The 22,257-nt window shown below is 44.7% G+C and overlaps 1 protein-coding gene across 1 annotated transcript in view; it reads right to left on the bottom strand.

The window, feature by feature from the left end:
- LOC310867958 (catenin delta-2-like) overlaps positions 1-22,257 on the bottom strand; it is a gene marked incomplete at both ends in the record, with an annotated part of 449,139 nt that overhangs the window by 157,926 nt on the left and 268,956 nt on the right. Inside the window, 2 exon segments of the mRNA XM_083778138.1 lie at positions 19,572-19,760; positions 20,569-20,695. Coding sequence (XP_083634264.1) covers positions 19,572-19,760; positions 20,569-20,695 — 316 coding nt within the window.

Genomic DNA, 22,257 nt, shown 5'->3' with positions numbered 1-22,257 from the left:
GCAACCTGCCGCGGGCCCCGCAGTACAAACTGTACGAACCGAGGCGAATATATATTCAGGTCTGAACGCAGCTTAACAGACACAAATTAACTAATCTTTCTCAGCTGTACAATTTCACTGGAGCGCAGTGCGCATATCTAACTGCATGATGATCAGTCATGATCTAAACAGACAGCCGACCCCCGACCATAGACTGTAAGCTCCCGACCCAAACAATGAGTGAGGAGGTAAACTTGTTGTTTGATTAAAAATATAATGTGCCACGAAAAATAGCTTCCAAAGCTTGTTATGTTTGCATCGAGGAGGTAGCCTGTGTCCATACATGATGATCGGCCAACAAAAGACATTAATCTCCCTCCCAGTGAGTGAAGAGCACTGATGCCTGATTTATTCTTCGTCGTACAAAGTGTGTGCTGAAAATGGCTGATCTACAAGCTCACGCGTCGCGTCCGCGACATGTTGGCCAACTTGGCCCATGAAGACAAGGAAAACGATTAAGAATTCGATGGCATGTCACATTGCAAAAGATTTTTTCCAAAATGTAAAAATATTATAATAAGGAATTAATTTGGATAACGGTAATGGCATATTGTACACATTGTCACTTTATTAATCCCAAAGGTTTGGACTGCATTTAATTTTCAACACAAAACCTTAAACTGACTTTCTGTGTGTGGAATATAAATATTGCCTTTATTGACTGAGTGACTTTGTGTTGAAACCATCTACAGTGTTTTGAAGTATAACCAGGTAGGTTGCTGTTTTTTACACAGTGACCTTTGTAGGGGGTTTTATGATTCAAACCTTTAATGGTGGAAACCACTACAAAAATAAATGGCGCCCTATGTGATGGCATGATAAGATCATGTATTAATACCACGCTATACAAAGAAAACAATGGTGCTACCTAATTTCTGGTGGCGCTACCAAATGAAAAGGTAGGTGGCACCAGTGCTACCTGTGAAAAAGTTAGTCTGGAGCCCTGGTTGTTCGGTGCCCTCTCCAGAGGGAATATGAATACCAACTCAGCAGGCTGAAGCTACAGCATAGCGTTCTCCTCTAGCTTTACTTGCCAGACGCCTGACACTATATGTAATTGGAAAAATGGCAGCACCGCCATCTCAGAAACGCTGGGTGGAGGATGATATGTCACATATCAAACCCCAAGAACTTAAATATACATTCAGGGGCTCCACTCAGAAATAAGTGTTTGGCAAGAGTTTGGCAACCGTTTCGAACCTACTTTGCGGTAGTATTTTCTACTTAGCCATTGGCCATCCCCCCTACCCCGCCCCTCTCTCTCTCTCTCCCCCCCTTTTTTATTTTTATTTTATTCCAGTTATAGTTGATTTAATTAACATACAGTTCTTGGTTTTTACATTGCATCTCAGAATGTTATACTCTATATATGAATGTTGAGTACTGGTGTTGTTGTTTTGTTCTGTATCTGTTCTGTATTTGTTGTCATGTATCTGTGGTCTGCCTTTAACCCATTTAGACCTGACAGTTTTCTAAAAAAAACCTATGTTTCTATGTCAGTGGTTCTCAAACTATTTCATGTCAAGGACCCCCAGAATTATCTGTATTTGGCCCGCCGACCAGACATCTGAAAATGTGGTGTTCCAGGGACCGCCCGGAAGCAAAGATGAGAGTTAAAAACGTTCACTCTGGCCCAGGCCGTAGCGTAACGGTCTGGGCACCAGACTGGTAATCCAGTCGCAGTGTGCCGCGGGTTCGACTCCCGGACCCGACACGGCCTTTACTGCATGTCATCCCCCCATCTCTCTCCCGTTTCCTGTCAGCCTACTGTCTGTCCCTTCAAAAATCAATAAAAGGCGTAAGCCGCAAAAAAATATCTTAAAAAAAAAAAAAAAAACGTTCACTCTGAAAGAATATATATTCAAAGATTTGTGCCACATTTTCACAATTCTTCAAAAAAAAAGCAGATATACAAGCTCGTAGCGCGGCACTCGGTGCCGCGATATGAGCTACGAGCTTGTTAAGAGAAACAAATCAAATTACTAAAAGGGACATTCTGGTAAACAGAACGAACAGAAGCAAACTTAGAAATACTGCATCAACATCAGACACAGGGTAGCTGTGGTGCGATACCTCTCCATGAGACCAAGTGTTTGTGTGTGGCTCCTAATAGGCTTGTATAGCCCCCAGGTGTGCCAATTGGTAGCCCCACCCACCACCAAATTGACAAACAAGGCAATCTGCTTCTCACACACCAACACCACTCTCACGGTACGTTTTAACAGCGGGCGAGTATCGGCCGACACATCGCCCAATCGCCCGTCATCGCCCGAAAAGATTATTTATTTTTATCTTGTCGGGCTATCGCCAGTAATCGCTGCAGGGTCCCATAGACAAATAAACGGTCGCATAGACAAAGACTGCTGTCAAAACGAAAATGTCAGCTACAGAGTGGTAGTGTTTTCTACACAAAGACTGTGGAATAGTTGTCTGGATTATGCAAGACACTTGCATAATCAGGGGGTGTTTTGACAAGCTCCTAGGTGACAGTGCCATGTGTCACTGCTTCCATTATAAGCTAGCATGGCTTGTGAGCCGCTTACGCGGCAACATGTTGCCAATTAGCCATCATCGCCGTGTTCACCCAAATGTTTGGAAACACACCTGGGCACACTTTAATTAGCATACCAAAGAGACATCAATTAACAGCAATATTGGTTTCAAGTGTGTCTGTGTGCATGTGCATGTTTTGTTGCGTGTTGTCAAGGGATTTCGAGGTGAAACATTTAAGAAGCACCTTAGGCAGTGTTTATGTAGCTGTAAAACACAGCTGTGTTTTACTGTGTTTCTTCTCTCTTGTTATAGCCTTGATAGCCTGACCTAAGCAGAGACATTTCTGGCCTAGATGGGAGGGTTGCGCCTCAGAAAAACGCGCACCCTGATTGGATCTCATCGATCTGTCCGTCACCCCCGGCCCCTCCTCTCCCCCCTAGTGCAGCGCTACGTCACATCATTTAGAGTGACGCCCACCCGGAAGGGTTGACTCCCACTTTTAGACTGGTTCAGCCCACGGCTTATTCCAGGCTTTCATCTTTCGCGCAGACGAAATGAAAGCCTGGGTATCGAGGCTATAGCCTTGATTACCTGGTCCAAAAAATCCTTATTGCCTTAGACTTCCCGTGAGGGGGCTAGGGGTTGGACTTAAGAACGAGTATATGTAGACTAGTGCTGCCAACGAATATTCTATATCCGAATATATATTCTAATCAACAAAAAAAAATGAATAACCGAATATATAAAATTAAGGTTCGAATTAAAAATAATAATAATCTTTTATTATTATTTTATTATTATTATTAGTTTTCGCGAGACATGGGTAAGACATGCGTAAGACATGTCGCGAGACATGGGTAAGCGACGCGTTGTGACTTGTGAGCTTGTAGATTAGTTATATTTGCCACGCGGCACACCGACACCGGCATACATTAAAGAATAAATCAGCTGCCTCGTACTCTTCCTAAACGCAGACTACCGTACGCAGCGCAGCCTGCGTAGTGAGCACAGGGCGGGCGGGGCCGCGGGAGCCTTTTACGTTCTTTGCGCAGTGGGTGTACGCTGCTCAGAAGGGTGAAATCTTCCGTCAACAGCGTATCTAGTGATCAGAATCTGGGTCGGTGTTGTTTCGGACAGACGAGTATATTTTTAGACAACACACAGATCTATCACTCATCAATCTTCAATCATGAAGCGACTTTATCCTTCAGGAAGTTATAAAAAGGCAGCAGCAGCAATGCAGTGTTCTGTTCTGTGAATTAATAATGCCTCCGTGCCTCGTTTTGATAAGGCTGTGTGGTAGGATTGCTCATTTAAGGAAAAACATGTTTTACTGGAGAAGGGAGAATGCATGTGTTGTGTTCCAACTCGGTTTTCAGTAGCACCAATGCGCGGAGAGAGAGTTGCGCCAGCAATGCAATCTTAAATGTTATGTCTCAGGTTGTATTGGTGTAAATATAATTATTAATAAATCCGAATGGCTCGAATTGAAATCCGAAATCCGAATGGGTCGAATTGCTCTAATCCACGTGGGTTTTTAAAACGAATATCCGAATGTAATTTTTGGACAATTCCGGCAGCACTAATGTAGACTCTGTTTTCACATGTTCGGTGTGACACTGCACGACTGTGGGTTTTCCAAATACATCTCAATTGTGGATACATTGAATGTAAGTTGTGTGCTCTCCATTGATGGTACCTCAATAATAATCACTCGATCCTTGAAACGCTTCTCTTGCCTCAATTGATTGTCTCTTTCTCTTTACTGGCTGAGTTCCCATAACAGATTGCATGGACAGTGTGCATGTGTGTGTGTGTGTGTGTGTGTGTGTGTGCGCGTGGAGTTTCTTTTGCAGTTTGAGAAATCTGTGAAGTAACATGATATTATAGCGAGTAGAAGCCGAGATGAAATACTACCCCCATCACATCTCCTTTTATCCATTGAAAACAACCAGTTCTTACTATTTTTTCAATACATTAAAACATTTTTTGAGTAGTGAAAATAGCCAATCTACAAGCCCACAATGTGACGCAGGCACAAGCGAGGCTACTCGTAGGTCTGTCATTTCTGACAAAGTGGAAAAAGCAGAGAGAAAAAACAGACCAAGTACTGCACTAAACCCTAAAGGTCAACTTCACTAACTACTGAGGCTTTTAAGTGGTTCAAAGTCATAAACAGAATAGAAAATAAATGTGTGTAAAAAAAATAACAAAAAACAAATAAACAATGTCAAGCAAAGGTAGAGAAAATAGCAGATCTACAAGCTCACAACGTTGTGAGCTCGACGTTTTGCTTTTTGTCCCATATGTCCTGAAAAGCAGAGGTGGGGGAAGTATTCACATGTTTTGCTTAAGTAAAAGTGTCAATACTGCAATATAGACAGTAGAGCACCGTCAATATCAGTAGAGGGCGCTAAGTCCACTGGTTCATGTACTTTTTACTTGCATTATAATCCGCATAGGGGGATTATAGAATGCCTCATATAAGAACTGTGATTGAAAAATAAACGCATCCAGGCCGTTTCACACATTATGGATATGAATAATCAACTGACTGTGAGAAAATGCGAATGTCACTGCTGCTGAATTAATTATACATTTTCGCTAGAAACAGACTGTATCACATTAAATATGAGGGACTGACTGTCATAAACATAAAGAGACAGCTCCCCAACAATATCGCAGAGACAGTTTGTTTATTTTTGGACCACAATGCTTATGAGAAACGATTTTAAGATGACCCCATGTTATTCTCCTTTTTCCATAGATAAAAACTTCCATGAACCAGGGGATGAGCGAGTGACGTCAGGACTTCGGCGCTCTTTGGTCTTTAATTTCCGGAAAAAGGAGATTATGCCCCCATCCCTGGATATCGATGACCAGCCTGTCGAAAGGGTCGACAGTTTTAAATTCCTTGGCACCACTATATGCTGCTCCCTGAAATGGGAAGTTAACACTAGTAACATCTTGAGTAAAGCCGAGGCGTTGGTTCACTTCTACAGAGCCACTGTGGAGAGTGTCCTCGTCTTCTCAGTCTCAGTGTGGTATGGAAAGACCACCGACTTAGAGAGGAAACGGCTGGAAAGGGTGGTACGCACAGCGTCAAAAACCATTGGCCTCAAACTCCCATCCGTCTCCTCTATCTACACCATATGCACTAAGATGCAGAAGGTGATCGCTGACCCCTCCCACCCTGCCTGCTCTCTTTTCGCACCCCTGCCCTCAGGTAAGAGACTCCGGTCTCTAAAGTGCAACACCTCCCACTTTAAGAACAGCACATATCCCGATGGTGTTTGCCTCCTGAACGCTGACCCTCTTTTCACTCGCACTTTACAGCGTGAAGCTGCTTTGTAAAACCATGAACTGTGATGAAACTGCTATTTATTTATTCAACATGAATTGTAACGTCTTGCATTCTTCTTATTTATTGGTCCCCCTCATATGATGTCTGTACTTTTGTATCGTGTACTACTGTCTGATTGTGTGATGTGAATATGTGTCTTTTTGTATGTATGTTTTCAGTGCACTGAAACAAATTCCAATCAACTCTGTTGACATGGCAATAAAGTCTTGAATCTGAATCTTTGAATCTGAATCTTTACTCTGTGCAAGTAAAAGTCCGCAATTCAAAATGTACTTGAGTGAAAGCACAAAAGTATTGTCATCAAGATGTACTTAAAGTACCAAAAGTAAATGTAAATGTATGTCCACTTTAACATGTCCACAGCCGCGCGGAACCCCCCAGAGCCCTGCATGTAGAGATGCTCCGATCACGTTTTTGGGGGCCGATCCCGATCACCGATCTTTTTTTTTAAGATCGGCCGATTCCGATACCGATCCCGATCTTTTTTAATATTTTTTATTAATTTCTTTATTAATTTTTACCTGGCAACCTGCGCCCCGCGGTCATTTTCCGCTAACCTGAGCGGGGCTCCCTAGCCTGCTGGAGGGGCTCCCATCATCCCATGCACCCTCGAGAGAAAAAAAAAGGGAAAAAATGCAGCCTTGAGCCTACCAATGTAACGTTGTGGTCTTGTGGAGCTGCTTGATCACCTCCTCCTCCTCCTCCTGTCCTTAAATTGCCAATACCAATAAATCCACACTAAAGTAGTGTGAATACTTCCACAGCCTAATCAATCTGTCAATCTTTGTCAACTCAGCATGTGTTGACAACCAGTGGCGGAACAACATTGGGCCGGGCCGGGGGGTGAGACAGCACGACCGGGCCTCACCGAACCTGACTTTGAGCAGGCGTGCATGAACGAGAGAGGAGTTATGTGTGTGACAGTGTGAGGAGCTCATCACAGTCACAGATGGAGGGAAAGTGTTATATTTTGACTATTATTTATGCTACATATTATTGATCGCGTCTGTGTCTGTGACATTGCGCAGCAGTGCACACACACGAGAGAGAGAGAGAGAGAGAGAGAGAGAGAGAGAGAGAGAGAGACGTAGAGAGAGAGAGAGAGAGAGAGAGAGAGAGAGAGAGAGACGTAGAGAGAGAGAGGTGCTGCGTTGTTTTGTGTCTCCAGCAGAGTTTGTAGTGTCTCCATCTCTCTCTGGAAGAGGTTGACCATGAACTCTTTCACCGAGCTGAGGCGCTCCAACACAAACAAATCTGACGCTAAGCTAATAAATAGGCTACTCATCTTTGTGTTCTGTTTCACCGTATTGCTGAGTGACGCACACAGGGAAAAGCAACAAGGGGTTTAGAAGCGAAAAAGTCCGTTGTGGAGAAAAGGAAGTCCACACAAGTCCTCACAGAGTGATTAGCCTATGAGTGACAGCCAGGTGCTGCCAATTTTGGAGCGTGGATGAGGATGTCTGTTGGAGAGAGTGTGAGACAGACTCCACGGTGCTTGTACAGTCCAGCACAGTAGGCTACATTCTCATCAGACATGATATTTTGCTAAAGTGTAGGCTATTATAGGCTATATAAGCTCTGTATCTGGTTAATTGCGGGATTCGCGGTGGCCCGCTGGGTGAAGACGTGAGTGCTCTCTCGCTCTGTCTCTCTTTTCTCTCCCTCTCCCTGGGGTGTGTGGGGGGGGGGAGATTTTAGTTGCGCTGCCTTCGACAGCGCTATATTTCTCCAGTAGCGGTGCCGAACCGAGAAAGTGACACATTATTTTGGATGTAAAACTGCGCAGATTTTTGCTTTGTTGATCGGTTTCGCGGATCGGTGGATTTTGCACGGCCGATCCGATACGATCGATCGGTGATCGGCCACGATCGATCGGCCACCGATTGATCGGAGCATCCCTACCTGCATGCACAAAGACAAGCGACACAGCCACCCGCGACATTAATGTCCGCGACGAAAGTCAATCCACAAAGACATTAAAAGGCCCAGCTACATCTGGCTGAGCATGGGAAGTCGATGCTGGGGCTGCAGTTTCATGCAAGACTGCGTCAAACTGCGTCGGCGGCCCAGGGGAATACAGAATGTTAATTTCCGACTGGCCTCGTGAGTGGCTGATAAATGGATGCATATACACCTGCACCGTATATATACATACGCTGCATCCAACATCCTCACGCGTCCTCACTCCATCATCTACGACTAATATACCAACGCAAACATTGCTTATGAATGAGGCTTTTATATTCTCATGTTCTCCCTCGAGTCCCATGACTACAGTATATATTACCGTAGGTAAATGCAGTCTTGACTTGGAGATATATAGAGTCATTCAGAACATTATGGTTGCGAAACGCACCTGCCGAACCAAATGGGATCCCGAGGAGTAGTATGAAAGTGTGACCAGATTTGACTGAGGGGCTGTCATTGCTTTTTGTTTTTGTTATTGTCGTTGTTTTCATGTCATATGCAAGCAGGGAATCGTATAGCTTCAAATTGACATGTTGGTTGGTTCAGTTTGACCCACCAGTTTTGGAGAAGTGGCTTATAGAGTAATGTCTTGCAGAGAAACAGCGAGTTGAGAAAACAGGCTTGAAAGGCTCACTTCTATGTGGTCTCTAACATTACACCTATAGATACATGTCTAAGCATTCATTTCACATTTACATGTCGATTTCAGCTCTGACACTTATTTCAGACATGCTCTAGTTATGTGAAGAGTCTGCTTGTGCTATTAAGTCATTTTGGATAAAAAAAATAATGAATTCAGTTTTTCTCCTCTGGTGAAAAGCTGGAGGCTGCCCCTCAGTCAAATATGGTCAAAAATTATCTACCGGTGAGGAGAGGAGATATGATTGTGCTGGTGTGACATTTTCTCCATAATCTGTGTGTGCAATACTGGCAATGTGTGTGTGGGGGGGGGGGGGGGGGGGGAGAGAGAGAGAGAGAGAGAGATGAGAAAATATAAAGTGTCCATTTGGATATGGAGCAGCGAACACATTGCATATTAACCTTGAGTGCAGCCATATCTCTCCTGGTGTGTAGATTAGCCTCAAGGGCTTAGCGTGTGTGTCTGTGTGTGTGTGTGTCTGTGTGTGTGTGTGTGTGTCTGTGTGTGTGTGTGTGTGTGTGTCTGTGTGTGTGTGTGTGTGTGTCTGTGCGTGCGTGCGTGCGTGCGTGCGTGCGTGCGTGCGTGCGTGCGTGCGTGCGTGCGTGCGTGCATGCGTGCGTGCGTGCGTGCGTGCGTGCATTGTGTAACTAGGTTTGATGAATGCTGATGTAATGTACGTTAGTGGCAACAATTACCCTGGAAAAACTCCGACCCGATTATTGGATACAAACAATTTGACATGTTCATTAACAACCGTGTGTAAGGGAGCACACACACACACACACACACACACACACACACACACACACACACACATACATACACAGACAGACACACACAGACACACACACACGCAGACACACAAATATGCAATACACAAACATACTTGTAAACATCGCGCACAATGGGGAAATTGTGTGTGTGTGTGTGTGTGTGTGTGTGTGTGTGTGTGTGTGTGTGTGTGTGCACGCACGCGCACGCACACACGCACGCATGCACGCACGCACGCATGTGCACCATTCTGTATTCGAGGCTTTGGTGAAGCCCATCCCTGAACATATTCAGACCCCCCCTGGCTAAGGTACGGCATCAGCCAAGTGAGCCAACTACGAACATGTTCATAACCGTATGAGCCATATAAGAAAGCGGAGCCGGAGACGTCATTTTACCGTTTAACACGCCTCCGTCCCCACCCACGCAATAAAAGAGTTAACGTTTGGGAATTTTTTAACCCTATAATGCTGACATAGACAATGCACATGACACTGGCACGCAAGTGGGGACATTTTGTCCATTGTCCCTCACTAGTATACTAATACAAGTACACACACACACACACACACACACCTGTGCCTCAGGGCCAAGGATCTGGCGATGCATCATTACCCTCCCTTGGAGGTGATTCCGCATCCCAGCATGCATTTCTCATGTGGAGAGAGGAGAGGAAATTACCCCTGGGCCGTGCTGAGAGCCAGCAGAGTGTGTTCTCTCCTCTCTCTCTCTCTCTCTCTCTCTCTCTCTCTCTCGTCCCCTGTCTGCCCCCACCCGTCTCTCTCATTTACTCAAAGTGTAATTTTTGAGATGCGCTAGCCCCTCCTATGTACTGGTTTAATGTTTGTCTTATCTAGACAAACATTAAAAACGCCAATGGACAGAGTCTAATGTCTGTTTTGTCTTGTCACTGAGCAAATATATGCATAGATGTTACGTCATGATACCGCGATGATGTAAGATAATAAGGGTTGGTAAAGCGCCCCTCACTTCACACGGTTAAGTGTAACCTTTAAAGCTTGTATATTTGTAAATGGCAAATCAGCAATTGTATAACAACACATTGTACACTTGTTTGGAAGTTTGGCCATTTTTTGTCAGACTATTGGATTACTTTTACATTGGTACTTATATAAAATGGTGCATTTATATATAAAAAAATATAGTAGTAGTAGTAGTAGTAGTAGTAGTAGTAGTAGTAAGGTAGTAGTAGAAGTAATAGTGCATTGCATTCCAATCAGCCGTGTCAATTATTCAGCCTCATCCTGTACGTGCACTTATCTAGTTGGCAGCAGATAATAATCACTGCAGGTCGACCTGTCATGTCACGTTGACCTGTGTCGTTTGGTTGTAATTGTTCCAACTCCCCAGTGTGTGCACTCACTGCACTAGCAGCGCTGACAGTTGCAATTGTATCATTGTATAGCCTATGCTGCCTTGTTTAATCAAACTGCTTTTGTCTATTTTTCTACTTGGCTGCATAATCAGAGCACATTCAGGGTGTTTCCGTTTCAAGTAGTACAGCATGTGCTAATACAATTTGCAATTACAATTTAGGCATTTAGCAGACGCTCTTAATCCAGAGCAACTTGCATTAAGCAAGAACAAAAAGCATGGCAATACATCACATAAAAAGTAGTTATTGTGAAAAATGTGTAAGCTAAGAACGTAACAGTGGAATATCTATATAATGAAACTATACATATAAACTATACATATACTACTGTATATTATGCTATACATTATAAAGTGCTGTGACTACATACAATGCAATTCTAGTGCTGTCTACAAATAGCATGCTATAAGTCTGTATCAAATGCTATCTAAGTCTACATAAAGTGCTATCTAAGGGGGTAGGGTAAGTGCGCTACGGGCCATGATGGAGTCTGAAAAGGTGGGTTTTCAGACTACGGCCGAAGACTGGGAGTGAGGCTGCATAGTGGACATAGTGGCGAGCAACTCACACATTGCAACTCTGCACATCTTGTTTCCACAGCAACCATATTGTGCAATCTTGTGCGCATACATGTACATCAGGGCTGTCTGTCACCCGGGGGTGTCAGGGGGATGGCAATTAACTGACTTTTTCCGCAACTCCTAACATTGGTTGCAGATTAATCTGAATTTATGCACCACCGCTAAACATGCACACACAATCTGGCACGCGCACAATGTGGCACGACCGCATGCAAGCACAAGAGTGCACGTGCGTGGGTGGGTGCACACACATTTCAACAATCTGATATACCATTATGGACACGAACACGAACACACACACACACACACACACACACACACACACACACAAACACACACAAACACACACACACACCCCCACCCCTCGCCTCTAATAGCTGCTAATACATTTAGCGTTTGATGTTAGCTCGTCTAAATCGAATTATTACTGAAGTGAGGAGGCGTCCGTTTAACCTCTATGACGAAGCGCTATAGCGCTTTTAACGCTGTCTTTATTCAACGGTAACGGCGGTTTATATAATATTGGAAGTCGTACAAAGCCTGTTTATTTCCGCTGTGAGCTCTTATATATAGATTAGATTAGATTAGATCGTATAGATTCACTAGTATAGAGGTTCTCGCCGTAACACATCTCCTGCAGTGTAATAATACTGGACTATTGGTATAGCGGGGTCCATACAAAGGGACTGAAGAGACACTTAACAAGGTGGTGTGCACGTGCGTGCGTGCATGCGCGTGTCAGAGAGAGACATTTTAATAGGCTGTCTGTCGCCAAAAGGTCAAGCATGCCAGTGTGTTTTGCTCCACGTCACTAAACAGAACAGTGGCTATAAGGAGGTAAGATTGGCCATTTGGGAAATGGACAGGCCGTGCGTATAATAGGCTCTGGCCCGGTTCCAATGCCAGCCCTATAAACGCACAAGCCCTGGACCATTACAGCAGTGCTTTGCAGCAGCCCTGGACCTTTACAGCAGTGCTTTGCAGCAGCCCTGGACCTTTACAGCAGTGCTTTTCAACTCTTGTCCTATCAAGGTCCGTTATTTATTCAGCACTTGAGCCACGGAACCACCATTTGAATGAGATTTAGCCTCTCAGTTCCAAAACGTAGAATATGGTGTGGATAGGATTTTGTCCACAATTGGCATGATGTTGGTACCATTCTGGGCGGGAACCCCTTTTGGTGTTCTAACCCTTCTGGACGGGAACCCCTCTTGGGGTTCTGTACAGTATGTACAGTATTCCAAAATTGTAAAACGTTGATGCTGCTATATACATAATTTGAAGTTTTTCAGAAATGTGACCACTTCTAGGAAATAAATCTAGATATAAAGATATTCAGGGGCCCTGAGATTAGTGTAGACGTTATGGACCATATTGAGCTGGAGTTGGACAGACCATAGCTTCCTTCCAGGGGAAGCCAGCAGCCCAGCTGTTGGAAGTGCTCTTTACTCACGTGCACTCTGGAGGCTAGCGCTAGAGTGTAAGTCATAATGAGTTTGTTCTGGGAAACCTGCAGTTTCTCCTTTTAAAACGTATTTGGCCGAACCGATTTTGGGGCGGAAACTGTGAGTCAGGAAGTAAAGATCTGCTATGTACTGTAACATGTCCTTTAACCAATTACAAACATAGTTTGTGTAAGCGAGGATCATATTGTTTAGAGAAATGAGCCGCAGATCAAGCTTGTTTTACCCCAAAAATAATAATCCACGATTCTAAAAACTTTGTCCCCATAGACAACAAAAACATTGTCCCCATAGCCAGCGGGATTCTCATTCCTGTTTAGTTTTTTTCTCACCACACCGGAACCTGAGTGCTGCGAGTGCTATTCCCATATGCCATACTATACTGGGCAAGGTCTGCAACTGTAGTGAACATAAAGAAAGTGTGTTGTTGTCACACTCTGCCTAGTGTGGAATAGTGCTAGGCCGGAAGGCACAGATTGCAAAATAGCCGAAAACAGGAAAATACTGAATAATACTCAAAATAGTCAAGTCTATGTCATCTATTAAATGAGTCAGTGGCTAGGGTAATGTGCCACATTACCTCCCCCTTCTCCTGGCGCAGGCATGGAGGTATAACCGCCTCGCAGGGAACAGCCTCACTAGGCAGTCTGAGGCCTTGGCCAGGCTGTGTAGCACATGGTGCCGCTGGTTGCTGCTGCTGGGGTGCTGGGGATGATGGCTGACTGGCAGCTTGGATAGCGGCCCGGATCCCACCCACCAGCACTTCCTCTCTGTCCCTTTTACTGACGCCCTAAACTGTCGCAGCAGATATGCCATCTCCTCCTGGGGTGGTGTAGGACGGCGGTGCGGTGCGTACGCCCCCTTCCTCCTCTGCGTCCTCCCATCCCGGCTCCTCGAACTCCGGTCCTGGTTGTATTTTAACAGCCTCGCTTCTTGTGATTATTGTCTTCCCCACCGTGGGGATCTTCCTCCGGTTGCTACCCCACCACTGCCACCAAATGTCACACTCAGCACTAGTGTGGATAGTGCTATAGGCCGGAAGGCACAGGCCAAAACAGGAAAATACTGAATAATACTCAAAATAGGACAGGACAGGACATCTATTAAATGAGTCAGTGGCTAGGGTAATCTGTTGAGGGACTATTCCCTGCGGTTGCAACGCGTTATATGAGCTTGTAGATGTGTTATTGGGTTGCTTCTTTTGTATGTCAAAGTGGTTTCGTCTGTTGTGTGGGTATTATACATATTGAACCCATAATGAAAAGTATTAAAAAGACCATGTGATTAAATAATAACTATATTTATTGGATGCATTTGGAACACATCGGCTCTTTATTCCCCATTTTCTGAAATGTTTTTGGAGATGCAAGGTTTCCACCCCACAGCGATGCTATGTACCTCTCTCTCTCTGTCTCTCTCTCTCTCTCTCTCTCTCTCTGAGACATTAGGTAGTGTAATTTCATGTGCAACAGAGCTACTGAGTAGCTCAGTAGACGGCCTGCACCCTTATTCCAATAGAACAAACAAGCATATTATAGCTCTCGCCTTTCAAAAGAAAAGTCTGGGAAATATCCTTCCATTGTCTTCTTCTTCTTCTTCCCCTCCGGTGATTACCCAGCCTTGAGCCTCCAAACCGCGGCATGGCGTATGGATCATGCCTGGGCTCTCAGGCATTGGCAAGGCAAGGCATTAGTGCCGAATCAACCCCTCACAGGGCCTCATGCCTTTGCGCGTGCACGCAACACAATCAAGACTTACAGTTTTTTGCTCCCATAGAGTTATAAGGCTGCTCCCATAGTCATAAGGCTGCTCCCTTAGAGTTATATAAGGCTACTCCCATAGAGTTATAAGGCTGCTCCCATAGAGTTATATAAGGCTGCTCCCATAGTCATAATGCTGCTCCCATAGAGTTATAAGGCTGATCCCATAGAGTTATAAGGCTTCTCCCATAGAGTTATAAGGCTGCTCCCATAGAGTTATAAGGCTGCTCCCATAGTTATAAGGCTGCTCCCATAGAGTTATAAGGCTGCTCCCATAGTTATAAGGCTGCTCCCATAGAGTTATATAAGGCTGCTCCCATAGTCATAATGCTGCTCCCATAGAGTTATAAGGCTGCTCCCATAGAGTTATAAGGCTGCTCCCATAGAGTTATAAGGCTGCTCCCATAGAGTTATATAAGGCTGCTCCCATAGTCATAATGCTGCTCCCATAGAGTTATAAGGCTGCTCCCATAGAGTTATAAGGCTGCTCCCATAGTTATAAGGCTGCTCCCATAGAGTTATAAGGCTGCTCCCATAGAGTTATAAGGCTGCTCCCATAGTTATAAGGCTGCTCCCATAGAGTTATAAGGCTGCTCCCATAGAGTTATAAGGCTGCTCCCATAGAGTTATAAGGCTGATCCCATAGAGTTATAAGGCTGCTCCCATAGAGTTATAAGGCTGCTTCCCGACGCTCGATCTGCTATGTTTGAGTCTCCTCCCAGTTAAGAAACTATTGGACTACCTAGCTGGGGTTCCTGTGTTGCGTTACATTGAAATCAGTGACATATGAATACGGTTTTGACGGAAGCAACAGCTGAATTTGAAATACCCTGTGCTACGTCCAACCAGGGAAACTCCCCCCTGTCAGGTGCAAAGGAGCAACTTGGACACTCAGGCATGAAGGAAGCATGAGTTCAAGTCCGTTGCTCTCCCCAGGTTGGCGGAGGGTGTGTAGAGCCCAGGATCACATTAGATGATTGACACAGGGGTGAAAAATGGCTTACAAAATTGTGGGATAAAAAATATATTAAAAAAAAAAGAAATACCCTGTGGGCCCTGCAAGCTACAAGCGCTGGCGCTTGAGCTCAAGTAAGTCACATTGTAAATTGGGGCCTGCTATGAAGGCAAGTCAAGGCAAGGAGCCACTGAGGGTTCAGTGATGTACAAGAAGCAAAAAAAACAGATTCACACTAGCGTGTATAATAATATCAGGTGCTGGAAGCTGAGCTTGAATGTGTGCTATTTTCAGCATGCATGCAACACCATTTGCACGAAGGAGAGTAAATTTAACACCACCCACCAGGCAGGCATACTTAATGAACTGGTGGGCGTGTCTACATAAAAACAAAGTTTTTCCTCATTTAGAGTACTATACTGTACTGTAAATATTGTACTTTACCCGAGTTAATTAATTGTAGAACACTTTCCCTGTGATTCGCGAGTTGCCCGAGGTATGTTTTCATTGTTTAATCCACGTTTTTAATCAGTTTTAAGTCATGCGGGCAATCTACCGGACATACTGTAATGGGATGTGAGACATGTTTTCATGACGTCATCACAAAAAGGTCAGTAGCGCCGGCGTGCAAAGGATTCTGGGAAATTGAGTTCCTATTGTTTACAATGGCGAATCTGCCGGAGGAAGAAGCCGTGCGGTGCCCGGTGTGGTGTGTTGTTGTGCATGATCGCCTCCATGGAATATACCTTTCTACACTACAACAAGCGATTACACCGCTTTAAAGTGGATTTTAATGACAAGCAACTCAGCGGTCGGTGCACTGGCTGTTCAAAGATAACTTCAGTCTAGCCTGAAAGACGGCCATACATTGTCGGCATTTAACAAAACAACAAAAATAAATATATGACTTACAGTACATAAAAGAGCTCACATTCACAGTGCCGTTACGACGACACAGAATGCACTGGGAACGTGTCGGCGTCAACAGCAATATGAACAACCACAGCCATAATCTCTGTGAAGCATGCTTTCACACGCAAACACAAACCTCTGTGTTTATGTGTGCTGAAGCACATCATTGGATTAGCCTAGCTTCCGCTCGCGTGGAATCTCTGTCTGACAGCTAAAGAATGCATCCCGCACTGTAGTGTACACGGTACAGCAGTGGTTCTCAATGTTTTCTGGAAATCATCGGCCCACCCATCCAAAACAGTGTTTTTTTGTTTATTTTGTTTTTACATACATTATACTGTATTGAATTGCTGTAATTGTATCACTTGTATCAGTACGTTTGAAGAGTATTAAAGCATTATCTGGTCTATGAAGACACAGTTGAAGATGGAATGCAATGATTTTTGTCTTTCCACTTTTTCATGCGTTTATGAGGTAACAGTATATTGCTTGGTGTGGTTGTTATGTATCCCCTTTGTATTTAGAGTTTCTTCCTGGAGGCTGAAACCTTGACCTTGACAGTCAAACGTGCCAATGAAAAAAAAACAGTGATATAGTGACATCACACTATCATCCCTCCCCCCCTCCCCTTTATCATACAACAGCTGTGGGTGTGGCTTCATTTCAGGTGGATCACCACATGGTGATCTATCCTCACATTAATTGGGCTCCGCATCGAAGAAACGTAAGTATTCTAGACTCAATCTTTTCCTATAGCTATCAAACACTATGTACACACCCTCAACAACGCGTGCATTATGCAGGACAACCGACATAATACGAATACACAGACAGTAAAGCATGTCAGATAGTGTCCTCTCGCTGTACTGAACCGTAGTCCACTGAAGGAGCAGAGCGACCATTGTGTGCCTCATTATACATACAGTACACGCACAAAACACGGACTATAAGAATCTCAAGGGGGTTTATCCTCCAAGTGATATTTCAAAAAAGATTGAATCGATGAATACGTCTTTCTGCCAAGTCGGATCAATGTGAACAATGAAGACGTGTTGTAATTGAACTTTATATGTGAAACATGAGAAAGCCACACACACACACACACACACACACCAGCAGCCATAGCACACACTGCTGACATGTGTGTTTGTAGATGGGAAGAGTCAGTCCACAAGGTCACGTCGATAAATGGGCCGCCGTGGCCTCATTATCAGCGAGACTTGCGCTACTTCACATGCGCACGTGCACGGATATTCGATGTTATTCTGCAGTGTGTGTGTGTGTGTGTATATCTGTGTGCCCTCATTGCCCTGGCTACTGTTCGTTAGAGATGTGTTGCCCTCATGCATATTCAATCCACGTTAATGAAAAGCCTACTTGAAAATGATGCGTGCACATGTTAATTCTTTCTGCCTTCCACCCGGATGGTGGCTGCATGCATCTCTCTCTCTCTCTCTCTCTCTCTCTCTCTCTCTGTCTCTCTCTGTCTCTCTCTCTCTCTCTCTCTCTCTCTCTCTCTCTCTCTCTCTCTCTCTCTCATGAAAGGAAATTATACATAAAGCGGTCCCATGTGAAATGTGTATTTATATATAAATAAATCAATGGATGAACGCGAGGAGCACGAGGCTGTGGTTAATTGTGTGAAGACAAAAGGAACCCTCGGTGATCAGAGGCCCCGGTGGGAGGCCTTCACAGGCTGGCAGCGTGGCTCTAACGAGCAGCAGAGATGAGTGACACGCCGCGTATGGCGCGCAGCTGTGCTTCCTCAAAGAGGGGTCCGGAGACCCCCCTCGGGCGGCGTTTCCAGGGGGTCCCCGTGCTACACAGAATAAAAACCATGCATGCTGTACATACTTCAAACCGAAAAATTCTCAATGGTGTGCGTGCGTGCGTGCGTGCGTGCGAAGACAGAAGACAGCAACAACTGCATACAAAATTAAGTGGAAACTGAGCTACATTTCCTAACCGCCTGTCCACTGTACCGAGACATCGGAGCTGGACACATATACTTCCCACAGATTACGATCATTGCACAGAGAGTTTGATAACATCGCGAACAGCAAGAAACTGTCATATCTGCCGCGGCAAAGTACAGCAATGTGCAAGCGCAGCAGCAAAGGTGCAGAGGCAACCACAGCAGTTAAGGTACAGATACTGAGTAACAGAAGCACCGTAACATATAGCAAGTAGCAACTAGCAAGTTGCAACTAGTAGTCAGTTGTCCTTCCGGTGTCACGTCCAAAGCAAGCCCCCGGAAACGTAGTGGTCAGAGCTGGAACTGCAGACGGGCCCCTGCATTTAGCACGAGGAAACCCCGCGCCGCTGGGGTTTAACATTGAGCGCTCGTTTGCACTTGGGTCCTTCAAAACGCCACGGAGTGACTTCCACTGGGGTGCAGGTACTTAGTTCAGACTAGTCATTGGTCCGACAAACGTCAAACTACCTCAAACCCTAACCTAACCATAACCGCAAGCACGGGAGCAGCACATGTTCGAGCGGTTCCCGCATGTCGGACTAATGCTCCGTCAGAATTACGTGCGGATCCCCTTCCACTGAAATGAATGGCAGGGGGCGGGGCTGTCCGCACTACATCCTTTACAACTCTATGGTCCAAAGCAAGCAAATACGTACACAAAATGTATACACACAGTATGCCCAATAGCCAATCACGCAAGGGATAGTTGACGGCGTGTCGTTCATTTTTTAGCAATAACCCCCGACAGGACGAGGCGAAGCCGAGGGGATTATAATGAAGGGGGTTATTTATCAACAATCCTGCTTATTAAATGGCCACTTAAAAAGATATACTGTATATTAATACTTTGACCCAAAAGTAACAACACAACAAAGTATTTCCTTTATAGTGTTTGCGCTGGCCGTCCGCCCAGCGCAACAAGGTCGCCTCGGAAAACAAGGGAGTGCTGATCAGAACAGAATTACGCACTCCATTGTCTCTTTCTCGCTTCGAATGTCAAATCAAGCAGCGCAGCAGGTGCTCTGAGGCTTTGATTAGACCTGTTATTAAGCCCATTAGTCATTATTCAGAAATAGCACACAGCTGAATCCAGTGATTGAGCAATCAATCACAATCAAGCATTCAACCCAGACTTACTTACACAACAAGGGCTGACTGTGTTCAAATATTCAGGCTCGCGCACGCATCCGTGCATGCACGCACGCAGTCGCACGCACGCGCACATGCGCACTTTGCACGCACACACTCTCTTACCTGGGGTCTTTCTGGATGGAGTCTATGGAAGGGGATCGCTGCAGGCTTCCTTCGGGGGGCAGGGCGGGGCCTGACTTGCTGTAAGGCGACTCCACCACCGAGGGGCAGTATTGCAGTGTGCGGTACGGGTCTGCCACGTACGGGTCCGATCCGAACACGTCTCCACCGCCCCCTCCGCCCCCTCCACAACTGGGAAGAGATATCGTTGGGGTTTTTTTGCGGTTAAAGGACATTATTTTAATTAAATTGGTCCTCACTAACGCTCATTATCTAGTTTCTGTCTACTCGCTCTGTGTCTCAATGGTGGGCTGTGGACAGTTCACAAACATGCCTACCAGTGACATCACCGATGTGCGGCCTTTCTCTTAGCACACAATATAACAATATAAGCCATAATTGTTGGACATAATAAATAAATAAAATATATATATACAAACGTTTGCAATGCTGTTTGAAATGACCAAACCTACTGATGATGTCACAGGTAGGCAGTGACCTGAAACAGAGTGAGTATACAGAAATGGTCTAATAAGCATTAGTGAAGACCCATACATTATATAAGTCAGATATAGGCCCTTGTTTGAAACTAGCACCTCGCCACTCGCCCTACACACTTCCACTTCATGGTTTGAGCATAGATATATAAATAGGCCTAATAGAGACAGCACCGGGATGTCTATTATGTATAAATCTATGCTCAAACCAAGTGGAAGTGTGTAGTGCGAGTGGCTAGGAGCTAGTTTCAAAAATGGGGATAAGGTACGTTGGAAATGGGCAAAGTGCTCCTTACAAATAAATACATTAATAATAAAAACAAAAACAAAAAAAACATTTATTTTGAATATTTCCCCTGACTGATCCATATTCCAATAAAATGCAAAAGTAAAGCTTAAAAAAATAAAATAAAATAAACTAGCAATAAATAAACAACTGAAATTGAAAGCAAAGGAAAAATCTAAAAAATGAACACTAATGAAAGAAGTTCAAGTCTAATGACCTGGTGGTGTAGCCCGGGCCCACTGTGGCGTAGCTGTTGCCGCCTCCTCGGCTGTAGTTGCCCGTGGCCGCGCCATGGCTACCCGTACGCTGCAGAGTGGCACAATCAACACCGGGGGAGGAGGGGGCTGGAGGGAGAGAGGAGGAGGGGGGACAATAATGGACATAGTTTAGGAGCTGACCATAGACCCAGTGGCTGAGGTCTAGTGGAGAGGAACGGAGAGGTGTGGGGAGGAGAGGAGAGGAACAGGGAGGAGAAATGAAGAAAGGAGAGGGGAGGAGAGGAGAGACAAGATGAGGAGAGGAGAGGTTGTGAAAGGAGAGGGGAGGAGAGAAAAGATGAGGACAGGAGAGATTGGGAAAGGAGAGGGTAGGAGAGGAACGGAGAATAGAGAGAGGAGAACAGAGGAGATAAGGGGAGAAGACGGTTGGAGAGGAGGAGGAGGAGAAGAAGAGAGAAGAGGCAGATGAGATTATTTTACATGTTTAATGACTTAGCCAAGATCGAAACAGCAAAATGGACACAAAATACTGAGCTGCTATACATTGCATTTCTTTTTTTGTAATAGGCCTACAGGAAACTGCATGCAACTGAAAGCAGCCAACAAGTACATTATTATATAATTTCAACTGGCACTCAAACTCAATAATTTACTGTGTGACACATACACCGCTTAATTTCTGGTTGTTGATAGCTAGGCCACCATTTGACAGAAATACTGTAGGACAGACATATTATAGCAAAGGTTGTCACAAACAGGTATTGTGTAGGACACAAAAGACTCAAACTCAAACAAAAGCAAGAACTCAATGAAGCAGTTGACAGGACTTTACCGACACAAAATGTGAAACGCAAAACGACACAAAATCGACACAAACTTACAGAACTGAAGAGCAAACAAACACTAAACAACAATGAACCAGCAGGTCTGAACACTCAGGCAGTCTGTAAGGTTTCTAGAGCTTGATTGCTAACTCAGGACAGCTGGCATGCACGCACTGGGGAGTCCACTCTAGGCAAGCAGGACAAGAGGCAGTATGGGTAAAGAACGGTGATGGAAGAAAGTAGCAACTATTTTTTTATTTATTTTATTTACAGGCATTTAAGCAACAGTAGCAATACCACAATGTAGAAATACTCTTTTACAATATGGTATTAAAGATTTACTTTAAAAATAGAAGGGGAAACTTCCATCAGTAGATTAGGAAATTAGGTAAATAGATTAATTATTTGGGGGTCCCCAGATAAGTAAAAATAAATAAAAGATAAATGGCTGGAAAATGGAAATTAAGAGTTGACATATGCATAAACTTTCCTTGCAGATTCTGGTTTCAGTATTGATTTATGATGTATTTTCTCTATTATTTATCAAGGTTATTGTAGCGGTCAATTTGTACTGGGGGTGGGGAGGGGGGCGGGCCAGGGCGGAGCGAGAGTCGCGAGACATGGACAAAGCATTTTGCGGGGGCCCCCCCGAAACCCAAAATGTTGAGAAGGCCTGATACACACACACACACACACACACACACACACACACACACACACACACACACACACACACACACACACACACACACACACACACACACACACACACACACACACACACACACACACACACACACACACACACACACACACACACACACACTCCTGCAGGGTGTACGTGTGATAAATCAGGTGGTGTGC

The sequence above is a fragment of the Protomyctophum parallelum genome (assembly GCF_964188405.1).
Source record: "Protomyctophum parallelum genome assembly, chromosome: 12".
NCBI classification, from domain to species: Eukaryota; Metazoa; Chordata; class Actinopteri; order Myctophiformes; family Myctophidae; genus Protomyctophum; species Protomyctophum parallelum.
Note: the sequence above shows the minus strand (reverse complement) of the source record. Positions and strands in the feature narration are given on the sequence as shown.